The sequence below is a fragment of the Chiloscyllium plagiosum genome, unplaced genomic scaffold (assembly GCF_037043375.1).
Source record: "Chiloscyllium plagiosum isolate Xiang-an unplaced genomic scaffold, Cpla_swu_hap1 HiC_scaffold_18, whole genome shotgun sequence".
Taxonomy (NCBI): domain Eukaryota; kingdom Metazoa; phylum Chordata; class Chondrichthyes; order Orectolobiformes; family Hemiscylliidae; genus Chiloscyllium; species Chiloscyllium plagiosum.
Genome location: NW_028270156.1, coordinates 32482368 through 32509800, shown reverse-complemented (window position 1 = coordinate 32509800; position 27433 = coordinate 32482368). Strand labels below are relative to the sequence as shown.

Sequence of the window (27433 nt, the reverse complement as noted above, 5' to 3'; positions counted from 1 at the left end):
TAAATTAATCTCCATCTGCCACTCCATTGGCTCATCGGATCAAGATCCCGTTGTAATCCGAGTAACCTTCTTCGCTGTCCACTATGCCTCCAATCTTGGTGTCATCTGCAAACTAACTAACTGAACTTCTTAAGCTCACATCCAAATCATTTAGATAATGACAAAAAGTAGAGGACCCAGCACCGATTCTTGTGGCACTCCACTGGTCACAGGCCTCCAGTCTGAAAAACAACCCAACACCACCACCCTCTGTCTTCTACCATTGAGCCAGTTCTGTATCCAAATGGCTCATTCTCCCTGTATTCCATGAGATCTAACCTTGTTAACCAGTCTCCTGTGGGGAACTGTTTTATGTCCAGATTTTTAATCTGACTTCAAATTCTGAGATTGCCAGAGTGGAACTTGTTCAGTGGATTCAAAGACGAGGTTGCGGTCCAGCAGTTACATCAAGGATACTTCAGAGCACTTGCAATGGGGCACTGCAATGCCAGCTGGAGGTGGCAGCAAATTTTGCTCTTCTTGCAACGTCTAACCACCATTGTTTGTTTTAAGCTAAAGGTCCAGTACTGTTGCAGGATGAAAGCACTGTTTCTCAAAGGACAGAAACCTTAACAAGAGCAGAAGGTCTTTCAGTCAGTGTGAAGAAGAATGAGTTACATGTGGACGTCTAAAACATTTCAGGGTGTAGCCAGGAACCATGTTACAAAACTAATGGAAACTATTTGCTGTGGGCACTGGGAAATCTCCCAAGCAAAACCAACGATTGCTAAATTTGTTAAGGATTGCAAAGATTTATGAGCTTTGTTCCAGCATTTTCATTTTTTGTAGCAATTGTTCATTTGAGCACATTCTTGTCTGACCCATGAATAACTCTGCAGCTACATGGCACTGACAAATTTTTTAAGAGATTCATTCATCATTCTAATTTAAGAAATCAAACCTATAAATTGGGATTAGTTGTAATTAGTCGACGCTGATCAGGGAACCTGACAGTGAGGAGAAAGTGAGGATTGCAGTTGCTGGAGATCAGAGTTGAAAAGTGTGGCGATGGAAAAGCACAGCAGGTCAGGCAGCATCCGAGTAGGAGAGTCGATGTTTCGGGCACAAGCCCTTCATCAGGAATTTTGAGGGTGGAGGGCTGAGAGGTAAATAGAAGGGGTGGGGGAAGGTAGCTTGGAAGGCAGGTGGGGGGTTATTGTCATAGGTTGGTTGGGAGAGTGGAGTGGATAGGTGGGAAGGAAGATGGACAGGTAGGACAGTTCAAGAGGATGGTGCTGAGTTGGAGGGTTAGATCTGGGATGAAGTAGAGATGAGGAAACTGGTGAAATTGACATTGATGCCATGTCGTTGGAGGGTATCAAGGCTGAATATGAGGTGTTCTTCCCCCAGGTGTCGGGTGAGTTGGATTTGGCGGTGGAGGAGGCCCAGGACTTGCATGTTCTTGGTGGAGTGGGAAGGGGAGTTGAAGTGGTCAGCCACATGGTGGTGGAGTTGCTTTCTGAAAAGTTCGGCAAGTTGGTGTCCTGTCTCCCCAGTGTAGAGGAGACCACATCGAGAGCAATGCAATTGGTTGATGAGGTGCTTGGATGTGCAGGAAATGTTTTGCCAGATGTGGAAGGATCGTTTGGGGTCTTCGATGGAGGTGAGGGAGGTGGGGGGTAGGTGTAGGTGCAGGTTTTACACCTCTTGCAGTGGCAAGGGAAGGTGCTGGGAGGGGAGGATGGTTTGGTGGGAGACATGGACTTATCAAGGGAGTTGCAAAGGGAATGATCTCTGTGGAATGCTAATGGGATGGGGAGGGACATATATCTCTGGTAGTAGGGTCTGACTGTAGGTGGCAGAGATGGTGGTGGATGATGCATTGGGTTTGGAGATTAGTGGCGTGGAAGGTGAGGACCAGGGGGTTCTATCCTTGCAGTGGGTAGGGGAGTGTGGGGTTCAAGTGCAGAGGTGCGGGAAATAGAGGAAATGCGCTGGAGGGCATTGTTTGTGGGAAATGGTGGAGATGCACTGGAGGGCATTGTTTTATCTTTCTAAGTGTTGCCTTCCTTATAGTAATAATATTAATGCTGAATTATTTGAATCCTTTGTAAATCCACTAACTGCATAGCTCACATAATGCTCCATGCTTTTTCCAGCGCAGAAGCAGACCATTCAGCAAAACTGCTGTGTGTTCCATGCAACCTCCCAACATCAGTCTTCATTTTACCTTATCAACATCTCTGTTGTGTTTATCCAGTTTTCCCTTCAATGTATCTGTGGTTTTCACTTCAACCTTCCATGCAATATTGATTTCCATATTCCAACCTCTTTCTGTGTAAAGAAGATTCTTCTGAATTCTCTATTGAGTTTATTTGGGAATATTTTAAATTGTTGGTTGCCACAAATTGAATCACATGGAACAGTATGGGAGTGGTTCATTTTTTACCCCAATGGACAGCATTTGGTGGTTGCTGTATGTTTTCTGATTCTAACGAACGTTGACAGGATGTGAAATTAATGCACTGCACAGTGCAACTCAGTTTTGAATAAGTGCAAAATATTGTGGATGTTAAATCTGAACCAAATACAGAAAATGCTGGAAAAACTTAACAGGTCTGACCTCTTCTGTGGGGTGAGAAACCGAGTTACCATTTTAAATCTGATCTGACTTCTTCAAAGCGTAGAATGGTATCAGAGTTGAAACTCGAATTCTGTTTCCACAGATGCTGTCAGACCTGAGGGCTTCCTCCAGCATTTTCTGTTTATATTTCCGAGTTTTGATGTGGATTTTGTCCTGCAACAGTAACCCTAATCTTGCGTGGCACTGACATTGCAGTGATAACGTGACTCATTCTGGAGTCTGAAGCATAGTTGAAATATTGAATGACTAACCTGCCTTGTTCCTTTTAAGGTTAAAAACGAGTTATCTATTCGAAGCAAGTTATCTAAATATGTCCAGAGGTTATTTAGAGACTAATTACTGTTCCTACTAAAAGTTTCTTTAAAGAGCCATATAGCACGGAAACAGCCCCTTCAGTCCTACTCGTCCACTCCATTACCTTAACTGCTATTTTTTCTCTCCTGCTTGGAAGGGGTCCAAATTAGCTTGAGTTCACAAAAAAAAGTTCACCAAGATAACGACTAGATTTCATTCCCCATTTTTGTCAACAATGTTTCTCTCAAGAAATATTATTCCATGGTTGTTTTGTTGGTGTTTCAGAATACTCTCTGAGGAGTGTCTATTATAACTTTCATACAAATATTATCAGGAGCCAAACTTTGCAAAGGATGCCAAGACTTTGGACAGACTGACTTGAATGGTTCCAGAGGTGTGGAACTTCACCTGTAAGGAGAGACTGGAGACTCTGGGATCAGATAATGCTGAGAGAAGATTTACTGGACGCATTTAAACTCAGGAACTATTCTGATTGGGATAGTAAAGAGAAAGATCAGGCAGTATTCGAGGGGTAGGAGAGCTGATATTTCATGCATAAGCCCTTCATCATGAATTCCTGATGAAGGGCTTATGCTCAAAACATTGACTGTCCTGCTCCTTGGAATGCTGACTGACCTGCTGTGCTTTTCAGCTCTGGCTCTGCAACATCTGCAGTCCTCACTTTCTCATAGTAAAGAGAAACCCTTTACACTAACTGAGGGATTAGTGGCCCAAGAACATCGGTTTAAAATAATTGCCAATAGCACCATCAGGATGAAGAGAAGCTGTTTTATGAAGAAAGTTATGATCGAGATTGCAGTATCTGCAGGGGCAGTGGAAACGTTCAGAAGTAACGGGCAAAAGAAATTGGCTAAATGCAGGGGGAATTGGGCAAGTCATATCTGTTTCTTTCAAAAAGGTAAAACAACCAGGATGGCCTGGCAACCTCCTCTGCTGTTTCACTTTGTGAAGGCCATTCAAGGGGAGGTGATGACCTAGTGGAATTATTCCTGGAGAGTTAATCCAAAGACCCAGGGAATGTTCTGGCCAACTGGGTTTGAATCCCACCATGGCAGATGATGGAATTTGAATTTTAAAAAATCTGGAATTAAGAGTCTAATGATGACTGTGAATCCATTGTCAATTTTTGGGAAGACCCATCAGTTCACTGATGTTCTTTATGGGAGGAATCTGCCATCCTTACCTGGTTGAGCCTACATATGACTCTTGACCCGCAGCAATGTTGTTGACGTTTACCTGCCTTCTGGACAAATTGGGATGGTCAATAAATGCTGACTTGGCCAGTGATGCCTACATCCCATGAACAAATTAAAACAAAACTCATTTCCACATTAGTTCATTTAATCCACATCTGCAGAAATGATGGGAATCTGAGCAATGCTCTGAGTTGGGTTAATTTCACCATTTCAGTCAGCAAAGCAGCAACCTTTGTGTCACTGTGCACTCTGAGAAATTGTTGGCTGGTGTTGTGAATGTGGATAAATAAAGCCAGCCTCTTCAGGGTTACAAGGAATTGAATGGAATACACAACACAAACATTAGCCATTCGGTCCATCTGCTCCTTGCAGTGATTGTGCTCCATGGGAAATCCCTTTTACTTGCTCCGTCTCTCCATGTCACCATATCTTTTCCATGTTTGTCCCCTAGGGAATAATATATCTTCTCCTTAATGCAGGATAAGTGGAAAGCACTCCATATTAGAATCTCCTATTATCCATTTCTCAGTTAACAGTGCCAATTTATAGAAATAACACCCTATTTAATCTTCTTGTGAATCCACCCTTTGCTTCACATTACTCTGTTATTTAAGAAACAGTATGAAAAGACAGAAACAACAAATAGTTTCATTTGGAGATGAGTGATGTCTATCCACGAATGGTAGGCGTCAGCTAAGCAAAACGAAAATTTGATCTCAACTGGAGAAAGTATTGGATTGAAGAGAGCACCAAGAAATAGTTGCTGCAAGTTTCATTAAAAAGTTGATTTACAGGATAAGGAAGGTTCTTCCTTTGGGAGTTCCTTCTCTTTAGAATGTAACAGCAAGCAAATAATAATTTTCAGTGCAAAATATTTCAGCATGCTGTGGCCAGCACTGATTAGTTTTCCTGCTACCTAAAGCTGGGAACCAGGAACGGGCCAATAAAAACAGGATGATGGATTACTCACTCCCTATGGAGTTTGTTGTAAAGATGACATCACTAAGTTACAAGCAAACTCTCTCATTTTAAAACCTGCTCCACAGACACATGAATATTTACAGTCGCTCCATATGAGTAGATACTTGAAGTTCTGCAGTACTAGCACTTGTTGGTTCCTAATCTGTAACCTGCTCCCTGAATATTGCCATCTCTGCCTTCTCCAGGCAAATTACAGATGGGTAATAAATGCAGGCCCTGTCCACTTCCTGAGAATGGATTTTTCATAAAGTTATCCCCCAGCATTAATCTAATGTGGACAGCTGTGCCTTGGTGGTTTAGAATCCAGTGATGCCAAGTATGTTCGCATCTCCATGACTAGTGTTAGGTACCATCAGAACTGCAGAACATTCTAAAATCATTTGAAGCAATGTGATGGCATGAGCTATCCGTAAGAGTGTCGGAAAAAGAAGAACTTCTGTCAAATTACTCAAAAGAACTCAATGAAACAAGACAGTTTGAAGACCATTATTTGTTGTTTCTCTCTAATTGTCCTTGAGAAGTTGATGGTGAAGAAGAAGAAGATTAACCTCACTGAATTTGCATCTGAGTGTGGCATTGATTCAGCTCAGTAGGGAGCAATCTAGCCTATGGGTCAGTAGGTCCTCGGTTCAAACATCACTCCCAAGACATGAGCAGATAATCTAAATTAATGCTCTTGACTGTCGAGGTTCTACAGTGTTTGCAGCTTCTGTGATGAGATGTTAAACCAAAGCCTAGCTGCCCTTTGAGCTTTCCATGACTGATTCCTGACACAATTTTAACAAAGAACAGGGAAATCTCTCTGGTTCATAGGTCAATATTTACCCCTCAACTAACCTCTTAAAACTGCTCGGCTCTTTATCTCAGTATTGTTTATGGGAACTCGCTGCCACTTTCCCCACGTGACAGCAGTGACTTCACTTCAAACGTATCGTGAGGTGATGAAAGACACTATGGAAATCAAAATTTTATTCTTTTTAAAGTTGTTGTGGTTCTGTTCGCCGAGCTGGGAATTTGTGTTGGAGACGTTTCGTCCCCTGTCTAGGTGACATCCTCAGTGCTTGGGAGCCTCCTGTGAAGCGCTTCTGTGTTGTTTCCTCCGGCATTTATAGTGATTTATATCTGCCGCTTCCGGTTGTCAGTTCCAGCTGTCCGCTGCAGTGGCCAGTATATTGGGTCCAGGTCGATGTGCTTATTGTTTGAATCTTTGAATCTTTTTAAAGTGAATGCTATTTACCTGACATTTAACCGAAAATTATCTGAAGACTTCAGTGGGGTCATAATTCCCCTTGCATAACACTTGGCGGGGCAGGGGGCTGGATTCGGCTTCAGAAAACAAACTTAAAATATATCAAAAATTTACAGTGCACAAACCTCAACACTTTTTTTTAAGTAAACTGTAGAACAAACCAAATCAAATGTATGGCATTAATCACGTTGAGTTCACTGACAAACAGTTTTCAATTTAGTCTTGGTGTGAGCATCACTGGCAAAGTGAATATTTATTGCCTAATCCTAATTGCCTTTCTCAAAGTGGTGCTGGGGGTTTCTAATTGAAATTGGGAATTGGAATGGAGGAAACATCACAGAAGCGCTTCACAGGAGGCCCCCAAGCACTGAGGATGTCACCTAGACAGGGGACGAAACGTCTGCAACACAAATTCCCAATAAGCAACTCACCAGGTGAAATGGGAAGGCAATTCAAGACTTTTTGAGTCATCATTTGGAGTTTTGGTAACGGTAGAAAGGCGATTGGATGTCATTCGTTCCAACCACACTTTTTTTTAGATTAGATTACTTACAGTGTGGAAACAGGCCTTTCGGCCCAACAAGCCCACACCGACCCGCCAAAGCGCAACCCACCCAGACCCATTCCCCTACATTTACCCCTTCACCTAACACTATGGGCAATTTAGATTACTAGATTAGATTACATTACAGTGTGGAAACAGGCCCTTCGGCCCAACAAGTCTACACCGACCCGCCGAAGCGCAACCCACCCATACCCCTACATTTACCCCTTACCTAACACTACGGACAATTTAGCTTGGCCAATTCACCTGACCTGCACATCTTTGGACTGTGGGAGGAAACCAGGGCACCCGGAGGAAACCCACGCAGACACGGGGAGAACGTGCAAACTCCACACAGTGGGTCGCCTGAGGCGGGAATTGAACCCGGGTCTCTGGCGCTGTGAGGCAGCAGTGCTAACCACTGTGCCACCGTGCCGCCCACACGGAGTCACTCCTTTCTGCAAGGAGTGAAGAGCTGTGGATAAATTCACTCTGTTTTTCCTGCAGACTCTGTGGTAACAAGTGGTAATGGTTTTGGGTTATGATAGGGCACAGGGAAGAAAGGAGTTGGGAAATAATCTCACATACTATAACTAAGAGTGTCACGGTAACTAAAGGTTCTTAAGTGAATGGATTTGAAGCCAGCAAAGCTCTTGGGGGTGAGGTGAGCCATTGATTAAATAAAGATTGAAGACTGCACTTAGTTACAGCCAGTGAAATTAGACCATGTCGTAGTTACCTCTCTAAAACTTTCAGTTTGCCCTCTTTATAATCAACAATGGTGTTACTGCAGAGAGAATGAGGCTGATTACAGCGAGTGAGAGACTGGGAGTAACAGACAGAGTGAGTGAGTCAAAATAAGAGAGTGACAGACAGCAGGTTAAAAGCCAGCAGCAAGAATGAGATTGAGAGACAGAGCGAGCAGCCAATTTCAGTTGATTTCACTTGATTTTGAGAGGGATGACAATTTCAGCTCATTCAGTAGCAGGCACTCAATGGCAGGGTCACCACCTGCAGACTGAGGCCTAGGTGTAATCTACCCACCTTTACCCCTCCGCCACCTCCCATTCCCCGACCCTGACCCCAACCTCTGTACCTCTTTTGGACCGTGAACCTGACATTGAAGTTGTGAAGTGAACCCTTCCGGAGCTGAGAGAATAGCATGGCCAGACAGTTAAAGAAGACGAGGCAAAAGTGAGGACTGCAGATCAGAGTCAAGATTAGAGTGGTGCTGGAAAAGCTCAGCAGGCCAGGCAACATCCGAGGAGCAGGAAAATCGACACTTTGGGCAGGAGCCCTTCATCAGGAATGAGTTAAAGATGAGTTCCAAAGAAGAGTCGTATTGAAACATTAACTTGGCTACTCAGTCTAAAGATGCCGTCTAGCCTGCTGAGTTTCTTCAGCATTTTCTGTTTATATTTCATGTCTTCAGCATCCTGCAGTACTTTTGCTCTTATTTTAGTTAAAGATGTCAGTTAGTTTTGGAAAAAAAATTTAAAATGCAAACGGTGTGTGTGTGTGTGTTGGGAGACATTTATATCACGAGATGCTTTGATAACGTGCCTGAAATCCTGCTTGATTAAGTCATTTTCTGCTAAATTTAATAATTCACCAAAAAAGGCAATACACCCCCCTCCTGTTCACAAGCTGGACATTTGACAATTTCGTGTGGTTCTTGATGAATCAGTAACACAGGAATTACACAGTCCATCAATCCTGCAGTCATGGACCGGCATACTTTCAAATCACTTCATCCTGCTACAGGAAGAGGAAGAAAATGATGTTTAGGAATAAGGATGAGGAGACATTTCTTCAGTGAAAATGTTGTGGATTTTTAGAATTCCAAAGCACTGCAGATGCTCAACTGTCGACTATATTCAAAACAGAGATTCATAGATTTTTGTGAGCAATGGCAATTATGGAATATGGGGATAGTTCAGGAAAATGGAATTGAGATAGAAGAGCAGTCACAATCTTATTGAATTGCAGAGTTGGCTCAAAGGTTTAGATAGTCTATTCCTTCTAACAGGAGGAAAGCAGGAAAGAGCATTTGGCTCTCCATTGCTTGCCTGGCGGAGGTGGAGGTATTTTGAAGAAGAAGGGCAATGAAATCAGGATGAATCCCGAGCACATTCTCACCTCGGGGAGCCTTTCCCAGGGAAGCTGGGAAGAGTCATCTGCTCACTACGCTGTTGTAGATGGCCAGTAGCATAATTCAGGTCCCACTTGAGAGTTATCTCTTGCAAACAGTGATGGTGCAATGTCAGAATGGACTCTCAACCTGTGCAGGGGCTACCAGTTAAGTTGATGTGGCCTCCGAGTAGGCCAGGGACCCTGTCAGATCTGGAAAGTCTGTGCCCAGTAACAGGCCCAGGAGCGAGAAAGGATGCAACCTCCTCCATCATTAGTCCTGCGAAGGGTTTCCCTTCCACGCCCCCTTGACCTACCAGTGTCATGCCTCTTCATTTGCTGACAAATATGCCTCCTATTTCTGCACCCTGACACTCTCCCACCCAACTCGGCAGCATCCGTCCCTCTCGAGGGGCTTGGACCTCACCATAAGGCTTCTCCTTGGGCATCTCATAGAAACATAGAAACATAGAAACATAGAAGAATACAGCGCAGTACAGGCCCTTTGGCCCTCGATGTTGCGCCGATCCAAGCCCACCTAACCTATCCTCCATATACCTATCCAATGCCCGCTTAAATGCCCATAAAGAGGGAGAGTCCACCTCTGCTACTGGCAGGGCATTCCATGAACTTACGACTCGCTGAGTGAAGAACCTACCCCTAACTTCAGTCCTATATCTACCCCCCCTTAATTTAAAGCTATGCCCCCTTGTAATACCCGACTCCATACGCGGGAAAAGGTTCACACTGTCAACCCTATCTAACCCCCTAATCATCTCATTCCCCTTAATTGGATGAGGCTCCTGAAGGATCTTTCTGAGAGGTTTGCAGTGGATCATCTAACGACAGCCACGTCCGGGTTCCTGATCCAGAATGTTGGGATCACAACCTAATCTAGTAAATCCAGTCCTTTGATTCGCAGGCATATTAGACCAAGTCCCCACCTCCCTCCAGATTTCAACCTTCCCAACAGCTCTGGGGACCATCAGCTCCCAGCGTTAGCAGAAGGAAAGAACTTGCATTCACGTGACACCTATGAGGCCATTACAAAGCAGTTTGGTCAATAAAGTACTTTCAAAGTGGAATCAATGTAGTTGTGTAGAAAGCATAGCAGCAAATGTAGTCATAGCACTTCCTACAATCAGCAAATGATAATATCATGTTGATTGTGGCAGAGATTTTGGCCAAGGCCCTGGGGAGGAGTCCTTGCTCTGTCAGAGGGTCAACTCTGATGTGAATTGCAAACTGCCGAATGAGCCTTTAAAACAGGTCTCATCTACCGTCTCCTGAAGGCAAAGGACCCTATAATATCATGGTGGGGAAGAGCAGGGGAATTCTTCCCAATATCCTAACCTGTAGTTAACCCCAGCCACTGTCCCTAAATAAAAAAGACCTCACTGCTTTTTGTGGGATCTCCTGACATACAATCTGATTCATCTCCTACCTTCTCACAAGGCTGTATACAGTGTAAGGGATTAAATAAATGCATGTTTGTCATTTTCTTTTGTTCTTCCGATCTGCTCTTTCCTTTCCTTTTTCCCACTTAAACATCCTCCTCCTTTCCTCTGCCTTTATCTCTCTCACCTTTTTTCAATCAATCTCTTTCTCAGTCTCTTTTTGTCACTCCCTCTCTCTCTGTTTATTTTCCACTGTGCTTTTCTCACATCATTTTCTCTCCCCTTTAACCTAGGCCCATCTGCTTTGCTGTTTTTACTGATGGCTCTGTTTCTGTTTTTAGTGTTTGATAATCGGAGCAGGTCCTTGTGGTCTACGCACCAGCATTGAACTGGCTTTCCTGGGCTGCAAAGTGGTGGTGATAGAGAAGAGGGAGACCTTTGCCAGAAATAATGTCTTGCACTTGTGGCCATACACCATTCATGACCTGCGTTCTCTGGCTGCGAAGAAATTTTATGGCAAGTTCTGTGCAGGAGCAATAGATCACATTAGTAAGTACCTTCCAGAACTCTCACTTGATAACTAACCTCTAGCTCCCATCTTAAAGCATTGGAAATGACTTAAAGAGAAGTCACTGGATGACACAACACCCATCACGCAGAATCGTTAGTGTGGAAATAGGCCATTCGGCCCATTGAGTCCGCACCAACCCTCTGAAGGGCATGCCACCAAGAACCACCCCTCTATTGTAACCTTGCATTTCCCATAGCTAATCCAACTAGCCTGCAAATCCCTGCACTCTGTGTGCAATTTAACATGGTCAGTATACCCAACCTGCACACCTTTGGATTGTGGGAGGAAACCAGAACACCTGGAGAATGTGCAAACTCTGCACAGACTGTCGTGTGAGGCTGGAATCGAACCCAGGTCCCTGACACTGTGTTGCAGCAATGCTAACCACTGAGCTACCGGGCTGTCCAGATATCTCTTGCAAAGAGTTTTTCGCATAATTCTATCCAGCCTGCTCGATTCCCAGAGCCCTCTAACGTTGTTCCTGTTTCACTGTTGTGTTGTTAGGTATTCGGCAGCTACAGCTCATACTGGTTAAAGTAGCATTATTACTCGGTGTGGAGATCCAAGTGAACGTGGAGTTTGTGCAGTTACTGGAGCCCTCCGAGGATCAGGAAAGCCCAAGTAAGTTTGTAATTTCTTTCTTTCTTTCTTTCTCTTTCTTTCTTTCTCTCTCTCTCTCTCTCTCTCTCTCTCTCTCTCTCTCTCTCTCTCTCTCTCTCTCTCTCTCTCTCTCTCTCTCTCTCTCTCACTCTTTCTCTCGCTCACTCTGCTTCACCTCTTTCTCCATCTCCCCAACGCTCCCACCCCTCGCAACACGAACCAGCTCCCTTTCAGCTCGCCAAGTGACAACTAATATCATAATCCTAGGTCCTTGCATAATAAGCATGCTGCCCAGACTATGCAAGCAAATTAACCATGGCAGGCTTTTCCAGCAACTTCTGCTTCAGGGTTTCCACAAGACCCTTGTCCTGGTGGCATAGTCAGGCTGCACACACAGACTGTGGGACTGTTTTCCATAGTCTACGATGCACTGAGGCTAGCTACTACTCCCCTATGGTCAACCCAATCGAATTGCAGTGTCAGCTGTAGCTCAGTTGGTAGCCCATTTGCCTCTGAATCATTAGATTCTGGATTCAAGACCTACTCCAGATCTTGAGTACTGAAATTAAAGCTGACACTGCAGTGAGATCCTGAGAGAGCACTGCTCTGTTGGTGATCTGGTTTTCAGAGCCATCATCTGCCTGCTTGAGTAGATATAAAAAAATTCCATGGCATTATTTCAAAGAAGTTATCCCTGGCCCATACAGCCCAGTCCATCACCAAAATAGCCTCCCATCTATTGACTTCATCTGTACTTCACTCTGCATTGGGAAAGCAGCCAACACAATCAAAGACCCCTCCCACCCTGGTTATTCTCTCTTCCATCACGCAGAAGATATAAAAGAATCACATACAAACTGATTCAAGAACGTTCTTCCCCACTGCTATCAGGCTTTTGAATGGACCTCTCTTATGTTAATGTTGATCTCTCTCTGCACATAAGACAGCATTTTTCACTGTACCTCAGTACACATGACAATAATAAATCAAATCAAATTGAAAGACCTAATTCAGAAGCAAAAGCAGAAGTTGCTGGAAAAGCTCTGTAGGTCTGGCACCAGCTGTGAAGACAAATCAGAGTTAACGTTTCTGGTCCGGTGACCCAACCTGAAATGTTAACTCTGATTTCTCTTCACAGATGCTGCCAGACCTGCTGAGCTTTTCCAGCAATTTCTGCTTTTATTTCGGATTTACAGAATACACAGTTCTTCCAGTTTTTATGAAAGACCCAATTACCTGGTCATTATCTCATTACTGTTGTTACTACTGTGTGCGAGTTGGCATGTTTCCTACATTACATCATTGGCTATGCATCAGATGTTAACCTTGAGATATCATAGTTTAGAAATGTGATTACTTTTTGATTACCTTGCAAATCCAGAGATCAAAGGTTGGTATCAAAGTATGGGAGAATTAATGGCCTTTACTTTGTATCTAAAAATTGCAGTTTTAACGTGCTACGCTCCAATAGTAAAAAATCACACAACACCAGGTTATAGTCCAACAGGTTTAATTGGAAGCACACTAACTTTCGGAGCGTCGCTCCTTCATCAGGTGGTTGTCACCTGATGAAGGAGCGTCGCTCCGAAGGGTAGTGTGCTTCCAATTAAACCTGTTGGACTATAACCTGGTGTTGTGTGATTTTTAACTTTGTACACCCCAGTCCAACACCGGCATCTCCAAATCATGACACGCCAATATGTGAACTTAGCATGATAGAATCTTAAAGTGCAAGAGGAGGCCATTTGGCCCATCATGTCTGCATAAGTTCTTTGAAATAGCTACAAAATTAGAGCAATTACTGTATTTCCTTTTTGAATATTTATCCAGTTCCTGTTTGAAAGTCATTATCAAATCAGTTTCCATTGCACTTTCCGAAAATGCATTCCACCTATTAACAACCAGCAGCATTAATGAATATATTTCATCCCCTCCCAGTTCTTTTGCCAGTTGAAAAGTTTTCTTCAGTTTGGACTTCAGGTCATTCAGTAGAGTCATGTAGTCATAGAGCTGTACAGCACAGAAACAGGCCCATGATGGAAAATTCTATTGGACCCAATGGTGTTGCCAACATAATGTGAGGACCATGAAATAATCCTGTGAGATGCTCTACATCCTGCCAAGGTCAAATTGTTAATATTGCCATACTTACCGTCCTAAAATATGTGAAGAATGAGAAGTAATAAGGTTAACTTGACTTCCCCACAAAACTAGTACTAAATATAGGGGACTTTGCTTGATCATATAATTGAAAAGTGAACATCAACAGGATTGATTGGTCAAGTGGTCTCTGGTTTCAGGATTATGCCAAGCAAGACTGCTGCCTTAACAGTGACTGATATACCCAACTTCTGTTTTCATCACACCAGGTCCCGGAGTCTTTAATGGCGTTTAATAACAACAGCTATTGTGTTTCCAATATAAATAAATGATCCAATGTGCTAAATAAACTGATGCTAAAATATCAAGACAGAGGAAGAATTATAGGACAGCAAACCTGTGTTTTGTTAAAATGATTCTCAAAACATGGGCCTAACTGACAAGGCCAACATTTATAGTCTTCCAGCGAGAATGAGCTATCATCCTGAACTGCTGATCAAGGATTTAATACACAGGGAAGTTTAATATCTTTATATACATACTTAATCACTGAAGCAGTTCAGTTCCATACAGTGGCATATGAAGAAACAAACAAACATTGGAGTTTGACTCTATCCAACAAAGAGGCCAAAGGCATTTCTTACTTGCACAAGATACTATTTACGTATATTTCAGGCACTTTGTTGGGGGTGGGGGGGCTCCAATAACTGAATGGAACCATGTTTAACTTCAGCAGAAAGATCTAAGATGGTGGTCTTTCCCCACTGCGCCTTGGCAGCAGCTGCCCCAAGCTTCAGCGTGTTCCTCAGCATTTAGTCCTGGACCTTGGAATGTGCCAGTCTGAATACTTGGTCAGGGTCAACTCCTTGTTGAGCAGACCAAAGAGCGCCTTTCACTGAATTGATGGTCCTCCAGGCACAGTTGATGTTTGTCTGGGTGTGCGTCTTGGGGAACACCCCGTAGAGCACAGAGTCCTGTGACATAAAATTGCTTGGGACAAACCTCAACAAAAACCATTGCATCTTTCTCCAGACTTCCTTTGCAAAGGCACATTTCAGAAGGATACGTGTGACAGTCTCTACCCCTGCAGTCAATTCGGGGTAGTGCACAGTGGTGCAGACAGACTGGGTGTTCATGAAGGATCTCGCAGGTAGTGCCCTTCTCACCACCAGCCAAGTAATGTCTTGCTGTTTGTTGGAAAGATCTGGCGATGAGGCATTCTGCCAAACAATCTGCTCAGGGAACAACCATCAGGTCCCACCCTCTCTTTTTCCCTCAGGGTTTTGAGGATGCCAAGTGCAGACCACTTCCTAATGGACTTGTGGTCAAAGGTGTTTCTCTTTGCAAGTTTTTCCACAAAGGACAGGTGATACAGAGTGGTCCAACTACTTGGAGCGTTGTGCGGCAGTGAGGCCAGGCCCATCCTTCACAACTGCAGGGACAAGGGACCTCAGTACATAGTGACACTTGATGTTTGTCTACACACAGCGTGATGCAGCCGTACACAAAGCTGGCCGTCAATATGAGGATGGCGTTGGGTATGTTTCTCGCCCATTTATTCAGAGCTTTGTAAAAGGTGTCCCTGCGGACACGGTTCATCTTAGATATCCAGATGTAGTTGAAGATGGTTCGGGTGACGGCAATGGCTCAGGCTCTGGAAATGGTTGAGACCTGCCACATATACAATGAGAGAGTGCCCCACACCTGATGACCAAGTTTTTCCCTGCGATGGAAAGGGATGGAGCTCCCAAAAGCCCAGTTACTGCCCCACCTTGACCTTGGTAATGTACTCCTCCTGGCACTTTGCGCATGCCCTGGCCCCCTGAACCCTATTCCCATCATCTTCAGATAATCTGACCTGAGGGTAAAGGGGATAAAGGATCAGTCAGCCCAATTCCCAAGGAACATAGTCTTGCTTTTACCTTGGCTCCTGAGGCACAGATGCTCATGAGTCTGCACACAGGCATGGATTTGAGCAGAAAATGACAATGTCATCCATGTCCAGGGAGGCTTTGACCTGCTGGCCTCTGCTGCCTGGAATAGTCCCCCCTCTCAGACTCATATCCTTCCTGATGGATTCGGCAAAGGACTCTACAACACACAAATAAGGGGTGTGATGTAAGGATGACTGGTTTCCTTCTCTAAAAGGCCATGAACAAATCATTTGGCTTTTGACAGCTTCACAGTCATGTTTACTGAAACCAGTTTTGTCTTTTCAGATTTTTTAGGACATGAGATTTTCATATTTCCGAAAACAAAGACACGTTTTGCCAAATATTTACATCTTGCACTCCTTAGGACAATTCTCAAGAAATGTCAATAAAAAGGAAAACATAATTTATACTGTATGAGAGAAAAAGTGATGATTGATTGGCAAGTGGAGAATTCGCTAGTTTGATAATCACTGGCAGATAAAGGACATGATCATGTGTACCCTAGAACTCTATGGGAAGCTAGAGAAGTGATTGCTGGGCCTCTTGCTGAGATATTTGTATCATCGATAGTCACAGGTGAGGTGCTGGAAGACTGGAGGTTGGCTAACATGGTGCCACTGTTTAAGAAGGGTGGTAAGGACAAGCCAGGGAATTATAGACCAGTGAGCCTGACGTCGGTGGTGGGCAAGTTGTTGGAGGGAATCCTGAGGGACAGGATGTACATGTATTTGGAAAGGCAAGGACTGATTAGGGATAGTCAACATGGCTTTGTGCATGGGAAATCATGTCTCACAAACTTGATTGAGTTTTTTGAGGAAGTAACAAAGAGGATTGATGAGGGCAGAATGGTAGATGTGATCTATATGGACTTCAGTAAGGCGTTCGACAAGGTTCCCCACGGGAGACTGATTAGCAAGGTTAGATCTCATGGAATACAGGGAGAACTAGCCATTTGGATAAAGAACTGGCTCAAAGGTAGAAGAGAGAGGGTGGTGGTGGAGGGTTGTTTTTCAGACTGGAGGCCTGTGACCAGTGGAGTGCCACAAGGATACGTGCTGGGCCCTCTACGTTTTGTCATTTACATAAATGATTTGGATGCGAGCATAAGAGGTACAGTTAGTAAGTTTGTAGATTACACCAAAATTGGAGGTGTAGTGGACAGCGAAGAGGGTTACCTCAGATTACAACAGAGTCTTAACCAGATGGGCCAACGGACTGAGAAGTGGCAGATGGAGTTTAATTCAGATAAATGTGAGGTGCTGCATTTTGGGAAAGCAAATCTTAGCTGGGCTTATGCACTTAATGGTAAGGTCCTAGGGAGTGTTGCTGAACAAAGAGAACTTGGAGTGCAGGTTCAAAGCTTCTTGAAAGTGGAGTCGCAGGTAGATAGGATAGTGAAAAAGGCATTTGGCATGCATTCCTTTATTGGTCAGAGTATTGAGTACAAGGGTTGGGAGGTCATATTGTGGCTGTACAGGACATTGGTTAGGCCACTATTGGAATATTGCGTGCAATTCTGGTCTCCTTCCTATTGGAAACATGTTGTGAAACTTGAAAGGGTTCAGAAAAGAATTACGAGAATGTTGCCAGGGTTGGAGGATTTGACCTATGGGCAGAGACTGAACAGGCTGGGGCTGTTTTCCCTGGAGCGTCGTAGGCTGCGGGGTGACCTTATAGAGGTTTACAAAATTATGAGGGGCATCGATAAGGTAAATAAGCAAAGTCTTTTCCCTGGGGTCGAGGAGTCCAGAACTAGAGGGCATTGGTTTAGGGTGTGAGGGGAAAGATATAAAAGAGACCTAAGGGACAACTTTTTCACGCAGAGGGTGGTATGTGTATGGAATGAGCTGCCAGAGAAAGTGGTGGAGGCTGGTACAATTGCAACATTTAAGAGGCATTTGGATGGGTGTATGAATAGGAAGGGTTTGGAGGGATATGGGCCCGGTGGGACTAGATTGTGTTGGAATATCTGGTCGGCATGGATGGGTTGGACTGAAGGGCCTGTTTCCATGCTGTACATCTCTATGACTCCGACTCTATAACTGCCAATTTGTTTAAATTTTAAGACAGGCAGGTTGACTCTTTTGATCAAGGTTCTACTCTGAGAAATTAACCAAAGAATGTTGGTCACCTGTTTTGTTGAGTTGAAACAGGCAGAACTTCTGTACATGTGCTTTCTGTTTGCAAAGAATATGCCTCTGGATATTACTGTATGCAGCGTTCGTTCTGTACATTGTATCACATTGTGAGCCTGACTGACCATCCTAGAATAGTTGTCAGTATAATTCTTTGCACAGTGAGGATTATTCAGCAATTATTGTCTCGTTTCAGAATCATCACATATTGAGCATAGTGTTTTGAGTTTTGTGTGTACATGATCATGGTTGGGCATGCTCAGTACCTCTCTGTTGTGAACAGAGCAAGGGATATGCTCTTTGATATAATCTTTGTTCTTTGCAGACAGAAAGAACCGGTACAGACACTGTGATCCCCCCCCCACCCCATTCTAGTTTCCTTATTTATGGTTGCTCTTTATCAATTCTGCTGAATCCATTATAATGTTGAACGCCTGAATTTAATCACTCCCATCTCACAATCTTCTAACCTCAAGGGAATACAAGCCCGATCTATATATTGAAGCATAGAATTCCAACTTGTGCCTTGAGCTGTTTTTAAAAAAATCCTTGTTACTGTCTCTCCATGGGCACTCATTGCCTTCTGTAAAGAAATTGTGACGCACGTCAGGGTATCTGTTTCATCGTCTGTGCTGCTAGTGTCATCTAAAACCCTCCATTTGTTACATTGAATCACAACAACATGATGTACTTATGATCAAGTATACATTAACCTTATCCATACACGTTAATTATGCTCAAAAACACAGTGTTCAAAGTATCTTGATAAACTCATCAAGCATTCTTCACTTATACTATTATGTTTTAGTGCTGCATGTTTCTCAGTCCACAGTAAGGCATTTCCCTTACTGACTCGCCTCTGTACAAAAGTCTGGAGAGAGACGTCAGGACAAACCCAGACAGTTCCCTTCTACAGCTCACCTACTGAACCTTCCATTCCTGCAGCAATCTTCGTTCTTTATACAAATTCACCAGAGCTATCATTTTCTGTGCCATCCACGATCCCCAAAATAAGGCAGAACTTGCAATTTTGTACTTCCTTTCATGACTCCACGATATCTCAAAGTATTTTATAGCCAATTAAGCACATTTTTTTGAAGTTGAGTCCCTGGAAGTATGGCGGCCAATTTGTACACATCATGATTCCACAAACAGCATTCTGGTAATGGTCAGATAACCTGATATTACTGATTGAAACCTAAATGTTGGCTCAAAGCCCTACAGAGCATTCACCTACTGTCTTAATAGTTCCCCTAGATATTCCACATCCATTTTGAATGTGCAGATTGTTCAATGTTTCCTCCTTTGACAATACAACACACCTTTAATGTGGCACTGGGAACATCAGCCAAGATTCTGTGCTTGAATCTCGGGATTAGGATTTTAACTACCCCTTCTGGCTCAGCAGAGAGTGGAAAAAGTCAGGTTGAGAAAATTGGATAAATATTGAAAAGGGAGAAATTTATAGGCAATTGGGACAGAACAAAGCAGAATGGCACCAAATGAATAGTTCTTCCCAAGAGCTGACTTGGCCATGATGGGTCAAATGCAGCCTTTTGTGCTGAATACTCCTCTGACCCTGGTACTGTCTGTGCTGTGGTCACGTTGCACCTGCAGTGCAATGTCTAGATTTGTTCGCTCAAATGTAAGGAAAATATTCAAGCCCTGGAGATTCAACAAAGATGAGCCATGAGCCTAATTTGAGTAGTGAGGAAATATTAGAGAAACCAATCTTTAAAAGGAGAAGGGATTAACTGTATAAATTACTTAGAAGCTTCTCTACAGCTTCCTCAGCACTCTCACAGTTTTGTGTCATCAACAAACTTGAGAAATATTGTCATAAATAATTTTGTGAATTGGATTAGCTTTAAGACAAACTGATAGCTTCATGGTTACTTTCACTTAGCCAGGTTACAAATACGATCATGGAATTAATGACCCACTGACTATTTGCTGCATTTTCAGGTTTTTATGTTGGATTACTAGCATACACAGTATTTTCAAGTATTGAAGGTAGCTTGGGTTGAACTCTTGACTTCTGGTGCTTTAGAGAGACAGGTTAAATGGAGTCAGAGGTCTTAGTGGCCTCAAGTTGGAAACTTTTGTTTACAAACTTTATTGAGTACATGGTGCTCAGTTAAAATCTTTTTTTAAAAATCTGTATATATTTCCCTGAAAGTAATCTCCCTACCGTTGAATAAACATTTGGCAGTTGCCTCGCCTGTGGCACACAGATGTTCCTAAGTATCTCACTCCAGGATTTTCCCATCCAAAGAAATGATGGGGAGAATGGCAGGAAGGGCAGGCAATGAGGTGGGGAGGTGCTACTCTGTTCCTGCTCCGTCAGAAATTAAATTCTGGGTGGGAAGGTTGGGCCCCCCGACTCACTGCCAATTAAGGCCTCTAAGTGTTCAATAAAATGAGCAGTTAAGGGCCTTTTCCCATCACTGCTGCAACAAGCTCCTGTGATGTAGCTGTAGTGTCCCTACCTCTGAACCAGGAGACCTGAGTTCAAGTCTCGCCTCCACCTTTAGACAGGTTAATTTGGAAAGTCTCTCCACCACCCTAATTAACTTTGTTCCTGGCAGGCCAGAAACATGGAAGTTGCTTCTTCTGAAGAAGGAGCTGATTCATACTGGACTTGAAGCATTAACCTGGTTTCTTTCTCCACAATTGCTGACAGACCTGCTGAGTTTTGCCAACACTCTCTGTGTTTATATTTCAGATTTCCAGCAGTTGCAGTATTTATTTTGAATTTCTGAAGCATGAATCCAGGCCTCTGGATTACTTGTCCAGTGACATGACAACTACAGCGTCATCTCTCTCTCCCAATTAAACACTTAGAAAATCAACAGTGTATAAAGGGAATGGGCTGCTTTAGTTCAAATTCTTTTACATATTCGAAATCTAGTACTTTTAGAAAAGGGTTCTTAGGATGTGAATGGTGCTTTTATACATCCCTAATTCCAAAGGTGTTGGCGAGCCGATTTGTTGAACTGCTGCAGTCCCTATGGTGTAGGTACATCTAGAATGTTACTAAGAAGGCAGTTCCAGGAATATTAGCCCAGGAGCAATGAAGGAACAGTGACCTAGTTCCAATTATGAGTAACACTTGTGATTGAGTGGAGGTGGTGTTCCCCTACCTCTCTCCTTGAGGCATTTCAAGATGCTGCCCAAAGAGCTTTGCTGAGTTTGGTACTTGTTCCACAGTAACTGTTTCAGTGTGTGACAGTGGGACTTGCAGGAAATTCACCTGCACTGCATGTCTCAATTTTTTCAGTATGTTCATCTCCGACTGGATAAGTATAGTGCATCGCAAATGTGCAAATAGGAACCGGGCTTGTCTCCTGCTCAGTCCAAAGTGGTCGACTGTGCCCTGATTATAACTTTCTCAAAGATAATAATAGTCACCGCCTGGAAAGTATTTCTGGCACTCCAAGAATGTCAGCTAACGGCCCATCCAAACTGCCTTGATGTTCTGAGTGGCCACTTCAAGTTTGTCAGAGTTTCTAGCACACACTTCAAAATCAAGTCTGACACTGTGTGTCCACAAATCATCAGTGCAATAACTGCCCAGGAGTCCATTCCACATAATTTAAACAAAGTAATGAATATAAACACTGCTTTGTTGATTAGTTAACCTCTTACACCTCCTTTACTCAGTTTGCATTAGAATGTGGACTTCATTAGAAAGGAGGAAAGATTTAACTGTTCACTAAACAAAGGAGAAAATTCTAGATTTTCATTTGCTGTGAAAAATGTTAATTAGAGACCACACAGTGAATTTTGTCAATTTTATAAGCATAATTCTCTGATGTGCCTGTTGCAAGCGAAGGTGATGTTTATTGCACTCTGCTCAATGACCTGAGAGCTGAAGGGAGCTATCTTCTTAAACTTCTGACGGCAGATTTGATGCTGCTGGGTATGTTGTTAGGTCACTTCAAAAGGGGCAGTTAAGAATTATTCCTTTTAACATAGGGCTGGAACCACTTTAGATACAGACTGGGTAAGGACAGCACCTCTTTCCCTAAACAGACTCGAATGAATTAGTTCAGGTTTTACAATGATCCACAGCTCATAGTCACTTTTACTAATACCCAGTTTGTTATTCAAGATTTTATCCATCGAATTCTCAAAATGCAAGATGGTGTTTAAACTCAAGTTTTCTGCATGAATAGTCCAGTAACATAGCTTGCTACATTATTATAGAGTTAATTATTACATTTATGGATCAATATGAAGGATTTGAGAAAATGTCTGCTAGGGTCTAATCTTTCTCTTGTAAGTATACTGAGAATCTACATTAATAGCAATTTTATATAATTATGGGATGTAACAAGAACAGATTTTATTGCACCTGACTATTTGTACTTGAGAAGGTGGTGGTGGACTGTTCAGTCCAGCTGGTATAGGTCCATTCACAGTGCTGTTAGGGATAGACCTTAGGATTCTGACCCAGCAACAATGAAGGGATATTGTTTCAAGCCAGTGTGTTATGATATGAATTTCCATGAATGCATTTTTAAAAAAATGTCCTGGATGATTTAAAGTTTCTTGAGGGTTATCAGAGCTGTGCTCATCCAGTCAAATCAACAGAGTTCCATCACACTCCTGACTTGTCCCTTGTAGGGGGTGGACAGGCTCTGGGGAGTCAGAAGATGTTATTCAGCAGAGAATTTCCAGCTTCTCACCTTTGTTTGTTGCTGCTATATTTACAAGATTAATCCAGTCAAGTGTTTTGTCATTGGTGACTCTGAGTTGCTCTTTCCTTACAAAGCTAAATTACTTTGGTACATCCAGATTTTTTTTTATTGTTTTATCAACTAGTCATATTAGCAAAAATATTTTAAAAGTCCATTGAACATTTTAATCTTCAAGCCTTTGAATGTGTCAACACAATGAAGAGGACCACTGAATGTTGATGGGGACTATTTAAAAGTTACAAATCATATTAAAGTGTATAGTTCTATAACAATGGAATACTGCATTTGCCAATTTAACTAATTATCCCACACTTGAATGTAGGACCAGGATGGCGAGCAGAGGTGCGGCCCAGTGATCACCCCGTCTCAGACTTTACCTTCGATGTTATTGTTGGTGCAGATGGGCGAAGGAGCAGTTTACAAGGTGACAAATCTTTAACAAAGATTGCTCGCTATCACCTTTCTCTTCATTTTCACTTTCCCTTTATCTCTCTTCTGATCACTTTCTGTTTATCTATCTGTTTCTCTATCTCTCTCTTCTTATCTCCTTCCTTCTCTATCTCTATGTCTCTTTCTCTCTTTCGTTTTTGCCTGGTCTCTCCTCCTGTCTCCCTTTTTCTGTCTTTTTAAATACCCCTTCTTGGTCCCTTCCAATGGTATCAGTGGAATGAAGGAGGAGAATAAAATTGATGCTCAGTGTTGTATTCAGCAATGAATATAGAACACAAAACTGTACAGCACAGGAACCGACCCTTCCGCCCATGATGTTGTGCCAAACATGATGCCAAATTAAACAAATTCCTTCTTCCTGCCCTTTGTCTAAATCCCTCCATTTCTTTCATATTTGTGTGCTTATCTAAAAGTCTCTTAAACGCTCCTATCGTATCTGCCTCTACCATCACCCTGGCAGCATGTTCCATACTCCTACCACACTCTGCGTAAAAAAACTTGCCTCTCACATCTCCTTTTAATTTTCCTCCTCTCACCTTAAATGAGTGCCTTCTAGTTTTAGACATTCCAACTCTGGGGGAAAAATATTCTGACTGCCAACCCTGTCTGTGCAACTCATAACTTTATAGACTTGTATCGAGTCTCCCCTCGGCCTCCACCGCTCAAGAGAAAAACAACCCGAGTTTTTCTAGCCTCTCCTTATAGCTCATACTCTCTAATATCGGCTGCACCATGGTAAACCTCTTCTGCACCCTCCACATCCTTCCTGTAATGTGGTGACCAGAATTGGTGACTCTTAAGTGTGGCCTAACCAAAGTCTTTTAAAGCTGCAACATGACATCCTGACTCTTGTACTCAGTTCCCTGACCAATAAAGCCAAGTATACCATACACCTTCTTTATCACCCTATCGACTTCCATGGCCACATTCAGGGAGCTATGGACTTGACCCCCAAGATCCCTCTGTACATTAATGCTGTTCAGGGTCCTGCTATTAACTGTATACTTTTCCTTAACATTTCATCTCCCAAAGTGCACCTCACACTTACCCGGATTAAACTCCATCTGCCATTTCTCCGTCCATATCTGCAACTGATCTATATCCCTCTGAATCCTTTGACAACCTTCTATACTGGTCTTTGTTACTTCTGTAAACTTACTAACCTAACCATCTACATTTTCATCTGAGTCATTTATATAATTACAAAACAGTAGAGGTCTCGGTACAGATTCCTGCGGAACACCACTAGTCATGGACCTCCAGCCTGAAAGGCAACCTTGCACGATGATGTTCCATAGGGTCCACCCTATTATAAAGAAGACCTCTTATTGACAGCAAATTTCCTTTGTTTAAAATGACTGAAGGATTTGATAGTGTAGTAAGAGAAAATATTTCCATTGGGAAATCTGGAATTAAATTATAACAAAATGTCCCAAGATACTCCATAGTTGTGCTGTCAAACAATTTTGACACTGGATCACATAAGGGGACATTACATCAGCGGCTTGGCCAAAAAAGTAAGTTGAAGGAGCCCCTTAAAGGAGAAAAGTGAGCAGAAAGGTCTGAGGAGGCAATTCCAGAGCTCAGGCCTCAGGCAGCTACAGGTTGGGGAGGGTGATGTGGCTATAGGAGGTTACATAAATAGAGCTGAGGGAGGCCATGGAAGCATAAAAAAAAAACAAGGAATAGAGCCAGTGCAGGTCAGCAAGTACACGGGCGATGTGTGAATAGGATTTGGTGTGGGTTAAGACATAGGCAGGAGTGTTTTAGGTGAATTCAAATTTATGGAAAATAGAAGATGGGAAATCAGCCAAGAAAGTACTGGAATAGTCACGTCTAGCTGTAACAAAGGCACAGATGAGAATTTCAGCTGTGGATTGAATAAGGATGGGGTGGAGTTGGACAATGCTACAGGAATAGAGGCAGGATGATGGAAAGCATATGAAGTTGGAAGTTCATCTGATGGTCAAACTATATGCCAGAATTATGAGCATTTGTTGCTTTAACATTAAAGTTTGGCAGTTTGAGTAAAATTAGGGAGCACTTCTTCAAATGAAATGTCAATAAAAATCTGGAACCATCTCCTAAATTTCATTGAGAACAATTACAATATTTAAAAGGTAACTGGGTGGGTAAATGATTAAGAAGGGCTTGGAGGAATCCAGGTCAAATGCTGGCAAATAGGTTTAGGTCAGATTGGGATGTCTGGTTGGCGCAGGGTAAGTTGGACCGAATGTTCTGTTTCTGTGCTGAATGAATCTATAAGAGATATTCAGAGAGGTCAAGTTTTATTTCCCTTCCCATTTTCATTCTTTATTTCATGATCAATTTCATGCCAAGTATAAACTCTTTAAAAGAAATGTTTTGTCAACTTGAAGCAAAAGACGTTTGCACTGAAAAGAAAAGAATTAAACAGTTTTGTTCATTTTGTGTCTGGGAGATGTGTTGATTAGATGTGGAAGGACAACCAAGGATTCATCTTGAAGGGCTGCCAAGGTTGGATGAACACAGGCATAGCTGTGCTGTAGACTGTTCAGTTCCCTCGCTGTTTCAGCAAGTTCTGTAGCTAACCAGTCCAATGACAGCCCCTGACTTGATGTTTAAACCCACTCCTGACCCAAATATGAAGGATAAAAGCAAAACACTGGCAATGCAAGAATTCAATAAAAAGAGCAACAGAAAATGCTGGAGAAACTCAGCAGAGGGAGAGGGAAACAGAGTTAGCATTTCGTATACAAAGATATCGGAACTGAATGCAGTTGGAAAAGATGGTCTTTATGTTGTCAAAGGCGGAGAGGAACTTGTGAAACAGATGGTAAGGAAGTCCACAGCAAAAGACAAAGGGAGTGCTAATGGTGGTGAAGGAGTGATTCAGCTATCAAATAGGTGTGAGCGATAGGCATGAACGGAGAAAATAGCTCCGTTCTGCTGAGAGCAAAGTAAACAAGACACAAACAAGATGCAGGGGTTGGGAGAGGCAGGGGGTATGATAATCAAAATGGAGGATGGTGTTCAGCAAGTTGTTGAACTCAATGTTGTGTCCTGAAGGCAGTGAAGTGCCTGAATGGAATATGAGGTGCTGTTCCTTCAGCTTGTGTTGAGCTTCCCTGTAACAGACCTATGACAGAAATGTTGGGGTGGTAATAAGGTGGTTCATTGAAATGGCGAGTCATTCTTATAGAGAGCAATGAGGTGTTCCACTTAAGAACAAAGCCTATTGGGGACAGAATGATCTAGGTTTTCATTACGAGAAAGCTGCAATTGATTCAATGTTCCAGGACACAGACTGATAATAATTTGCAACAAAGTGCAATCCTTTTTGAGTTTTTCATCATTCACTGTCTCTATTTGGGTTTCTATTTGTCTCTTAGTCATGAGTTGCCGCATTTTTTTCTCTCTCGTTTTTTTTTCTGTGATTTTCTCTCACTCATGTTTTCAAACTCTCATACTCACACATGCACACAAACAAATTATGCAGCAGGAACTTAGCAGTAAATCTGAAATTGAGTTTCAGACAGCACTGAGCAACCTGTAGCTCTATCTTTAATGCAGTCTGATCTGGAGATGCTAACACCAGGTGCCAGGAACGTGTTCTGCTTCCAAGTGTCACACGGACAATTACAGATTTGTCAAAATGAAGCAAATCAAGCTGCTGTCCAGATTTGATTTTGAATTATCTGCTGTCGCAAATAGTGTCAAATACTAATGAAAGTAGTCTATCCTAACACATTAAACGTGTTTAAGAGAGCAATAAAATAAAAGCATCTGTAAAAGTTATGGGATAGGGCTTGTTTCTGTTGAAACAGCTGTGATAATATATTTCAGGCTTTAGAAGAAAAGAGTTCCGTGGGAAACTGGCCATCGCCATCACTGCCAACTTCATCAACCGAAACACAACAGCCGAGGCAAAAGTCGAGGAAATTAGCGGCGTCGCTTTCATCTTCAATCAGAAATTCTTCCAGGATTTGAAGGAGGAAACAGGTGGGTGTTGACCTACCTCACAAGGCACTCCAAACTAAACAGTCTTGTGACAAAAACATGAGACGATACTTCGGGTGGAGTGAAAGTGAAAGTTTCAGTTCTCTGGCTGTGCTACCCTCCTGATAACCACAGCAGTCTAACTTTCTATACTGGTCAACAGCTTCAAATTCCACCGTCTTTTACACAGCGAAATCCACCTCTCATCCCTGCAGCAGGATGACGGGGTCTGTGGAAGGCATTCAAACATATGAACAAGGAGCAAGAATAGGCCATTCAGCCCCTTGAGTCTGCTGTCCCATTCAATATGATCATGGCTGTCTTAAAAATATTCAAGGAATCTGCCTCCTTTCTGGAAGAGGGTTCCAAAGAATCTGAATAAAGGCCGAAAGAACTGCAGATGCTGTCAATCAAAAACAAAACCAGAAATTGCTGGAAAAGCTCAGCATATCCAGCATCATCAGTGGAGAGAAATCAGAGTTAATGATTCGGTTCCAATGACCCTTCTTCAGAATGGTTCTGATTTC

At 42.8% G+C, this 27433-nt stretch overlaps 1 protein-coding gene across 16 annotated transcripts in view; it reads left to right on the top strand.

The window, feature by feature from the left end:
* LOC122557729 (F-actin-monooxygenase mical2-like) overlaps positions 1–27433 on the top strand; it is a 296049-nt gene that overhangs the window by 97316 nt on the left and 171300 nt on the right. For all 16 annotated transcript variants that reach the window (XM_087996423.1, XM_087996422.1, XM_087996419.1 and 13 more), the window contains 4 exons: positions 10777–10984; positions 11511–11627; positions 22801–22902; positions 26754–26909. In XM_087996423.1, coding sequence (XP_087852549.1) covers positions 10777–10984; positions 11511–11627; positions 22801–22902; positions 26754–26909 — 583 coding nt within the window. The remainder of the gene's footprint in view (positions 1–10776; positions 10985–11510; positions 11628–22800; positions 22903–26753; positions 26910–27433) is intronic.